Raw genomic sequence first — 3,256 nt, 5'->3', positions numbered from 1 at the left:
GTTGTTTACTGTTTGTTCGTGCTCTCCGGCTCAAAGGCACCTCCGACTTGGTCACCCATTTATACTACATTCGTTTTCTTTCAAAAACATCTCTCCACTCGATCTTTAATTTGTTATTATTTCATTGTCTTTGTTTGTCTTTGTAAGTGATCTTCAGTGTTCTAAGGCGATTTATTTAAAAAATATCTCTCCGTTCAATTCATTTCTCACATGCCATCCGATTTACTCTTTTCTTAGGTATGTAACACCTCTAACTTCTGTTCTATGTACATTTGCAGCCCCTTTTTTTACTTTCATTATTATAATAACCTAATTTTGTAATTTTCCATATACCAATTTTCATTTACTTCATTGATTGTGGCTGTTTTATTTTATGATCAAAATTATATTTTATAATTATATGACATTTTTTTTATTAATTCATACATACATAATATCCAATATATCTTGATTTCGTATATTTATTTGAATCAATCATTATAAAATTACATGACAATCACATACCTCTCTTATTATTTTTTAAAACAATTGATTAATACTTATAATTCATAATAAATGAAAATTTGTTAAATTCTTTAACCGGACCTGCAAAGCCCAATCCAAATAATATCAACCCAAACCCATTCCTTATATCTTCTACAAATACGTTTATAAGCCTCCCTAGGGTTTCCTCTTTTCCCCCATTCGAGCCGAGGACCCAGCAGGAAGAAAGAAAGAGGCAGAGCCGCCGCCGCACTAGCCGGAGTCGACAATCTCAGGTTCGTTTCTTCATTCGTGTAACGGATTACTTCATGTCTGTGTTTTCCTTCATTCAATAGAATAATCACTTGTTTCACATAAAAGTAGTAATATCCACGGTATGATTATGATGACAGGTCTGCATTAGTTCAATAATAATAGCTCAATTGAAATCCCTCAGTATCGCGTCATTTTTTTATACGCAAAGTTTTTGTTCTTTGTGTTGGAAAAGAATTAGGAAATGGCTATGGATACACGAAAGTGCTTACTCAGGCGTACAGTGTTATCTGTTGCTTATAAAGTCTAGTTTAAAATCATGTATTTTTGATAATTATGAATCTGGTTTAGCATATATGATTATACTTTCTCTACTCTAAAGATAAACCCGATTCAAAATCTAATTGACGCCTTCCTAGGCCCCACGTATTTTCTCTAGTATGTTTGTTGTATTTGATGACAATAATGAGAAGTTTTAATGGATCTATTGCTTTTAGCAGTGAAAATGGCGGACACCAAGGCAGTGACTATTCGAACAAGGAAGTTCATGACAAATAGACTTCTTTCCAGGAAGCAATTCGTAAGTTATTTGTACAACTTAAACTTATAAAAATAATACTATGTGATAATGCTAATATACTTTTATGTTTGAAATTAACTCTTTTTAAAACAATGTCTGCATGGATATTTTTAGGTTATTGATGTGCTTCATCCTGGCAGGCCAAATGTCTCCAAGGTTTGACACTAATCAATTCATAAATTCATATGTTACACCATTTAATCAACAACTTGTTATTGAAAATCATTTTTTTTATTTATTTAAGGCTGAATTGAAGGAGAAGTTGGCAAGGATGTATGAGGTGAAAGACCCAAGTTCTATCTTTGTATTCAAGTTCAGGACCCATTTTGGTGGAGGAAAATCTACTGGTTTTGGTTTGATCTATGATTCTGTTGAGAATGCTAAGAAATACGAGCCAAAATACAGACTTGTCAGGGTAATTCTCAACAAATTTTGAACTTTAATCTTTATGATTCTTGGATTTTAAATTAAGCTTTTTGTTGTTTTTTTCTTTTTTTTGCAGAATGGATTGGATACCAAGATTGAGAAGTCAAGGAAACAGCTAAAGGAAAGGAAGAACAGGGCAAAGAAGATTAGAGGTGTAAAAAAGGTAAACCTCTTATACCCACATTGCTATAACATTAGTATTATTTTTTTTATGTGATTTTTTTCTTAGAACTTGGTTTCATTTTGTTTTGCAGACAAAGGCTGGGGATGCTGCCAAGAAGAAGAAGTGAGAGGAATTGAGAGATTTTGTGTGGTTATTTTGCATGTTGGTTTTAGCATTTTTGAAGTTGTATTTCTTGGAATTAAGTTAAATGTAGGTTTTCAACTTTTAAAAAAAAATGGAGATTGGTATTCTGTAGTTTTATCTTGAACATCACAAATCACGTTGGTTTTCTTTAAAAGATTTTCATGTTTGAAGTTGTATTGATTCCTTCGTGTCATGTAGAGGATACTATTGCCTGCCATCCATTAAAACATTAGCAATTCTGGACTTTTAAATATGTTGATCAATAAAAAATTAGTAAGTTAACTGCCCTTTTTACAATAATCGAGAATTAGTAGGTTACCTTGTGATTCTAAAGAAGAATCATTTTTATAAAAAAAACTTTTCTCAATATAATATTAAGTTTTGTAAAATTGAGGTCCTAAAATCATACAATATCAAGATATGATCATAATAACATCCTTAGAAATGTCTAGTACTAGTATTGTTTTTAATTAATTGAACATGAATCCTGGAAAATTCTTTTGATTTTTTTATTACTAAATAATGGAATGGAGATTGTTCTTTTTTCATGCTTTTGGTAGGCCGTTCTTACAATCATGATTTTACAAATCAGACTATTGAGAGGATCCAGTAGGCCCGGAGCAGACTCCAGACTGTTCAGAGTCTGTAAAAGAGCTACGCCAAAAAGAGACGTTGGGACTTAGAGTTCTAGGTGGGCAACATGGTCTCCTGAAGGTGTCACCCTGGAAGGGTGTCATTCGGTTCTGGAAACAGGGCAAGTTGGGCCCCAAGTACATCGGTCCGTTTAGGGTATTGGTCTGGGTGGGTCTGGTTGCTCACCGGTTAGACCTTCCAGGAGAGCTCAACAAAATCCACAACACTTTCCACGTTTCGCAGTTGTGGAAGTGCTTAGTGGATGATTCGGCAGTGGTATTCTTAAAAGATATTCAAGTTGGTAACAACCTGAATTACATTGAGAGACCGGTGGCGATTCTGGATCGCAAGACGAAGGAGTTGAGAAACAAAAGGGTTGAGCCAGTGAAGGTGCAGTGGCAGCACAACAAGGGCTCATAGTGGACTTGGGAGCCCGAGGAGGAGATGAGGGAGCACTACCTTGAGGTTCTTTTTTTTTTTTTTTTTTTTTTTTTTTTTTTTTTTTCAGATGCAGCAGACTTCGAGGACGAAGTCTAAGACAAGTGGGGGGAGAATTGTAACGCCCGATTCCCTGC

At 34.4% G+C, this 3,256-nt stretch overlaps 1 protein-coding gene across 2 annotated transcripts; it reads left to right on the top strand.

Moving 5' to 3' along the window:
* The first annotated feature begins 615 nt into the window (after window positions 1-615).
* On the top strand, window positions 616-2,228 carry LOC111917646 (40S ribosomal protein S24-1). Of its 2 annotated transcripts, none has more exons than XM_023913316.2 (6): window positions 616-758; window positions 1,236-1,315; window positions 1,430-1,471; window positions 1,560-1,730; window positions 1,818-1,904; window positions 1,996-2,228. In XM_023913316.2, the coding sequence occupies exons 2-6, from the start codon at window positions 1,241-1,243 to the stop codon at window positions 2,029-2,031; spliced, it is 411 nt and encodes a 136-aa protein (XP_023769084.1). In that variant the 5' UTR covers window positions 616-758; window positions 1,236-1,240; the 3' UTR covers window positions 2,032-2,228. The 2 variants fall into 2 exon arrangements, with proteins under 2 accessions (XP_023769084.1, XP_023769085.1); XM_023913317.3 differs by having other exon boundaries at window positions 630-758; window positions 1,233-1,315.
* Window positions 2,229-3,256: the final 1,028 nt, after the last annotated feature.

This window comes from Lactuca sativa, chromosome 5, assembly GCF_002870075.4.
Source record: "Lactuca sativa cultivar Salinas chromosome 5, Lsat_Salinas_v11, whole genome shotgun sequence".
NCBI lineage: Eukaryota > Viridiplantae > Streptophyta > Magnoliopsida > Asterales > Asteraceae > Lactuca > Lactuca sativa.
The sequence above is the reverse complement of the archived record's forward strand: the minus strand, read 5'-3'. Positions and strand labels throughout refer to the sequence as shown.

What these genes read in the sequence shown, in the direction of transcription:
- LOC111917646 (XM_023913316.2), top strand. Translation starts at nt 1,241, where the DNA reads ATGGCGGACACCAAGGCAGTGACTATTCGAACAAGGAAGTTCATGACA. An exon ending in GCAGGCCAAATGTCTCCAAG is followed by an intron (nt 1,472 to 1,559) that starts GTTTGACACTAA and finishes TATTTATTTAAG; the next exon opens with GCTGAATTGAAGGAGAAGTT. An exon ending in AGATTAGAGGTGTAAAAAAG is followed by an intron (nt 1,905 to 1,995) that starts GTAAACCTCTTA and finishes TTTGTTTTGCAG; the next exon opens with ACAAAGGCTGGGGATGCTGC.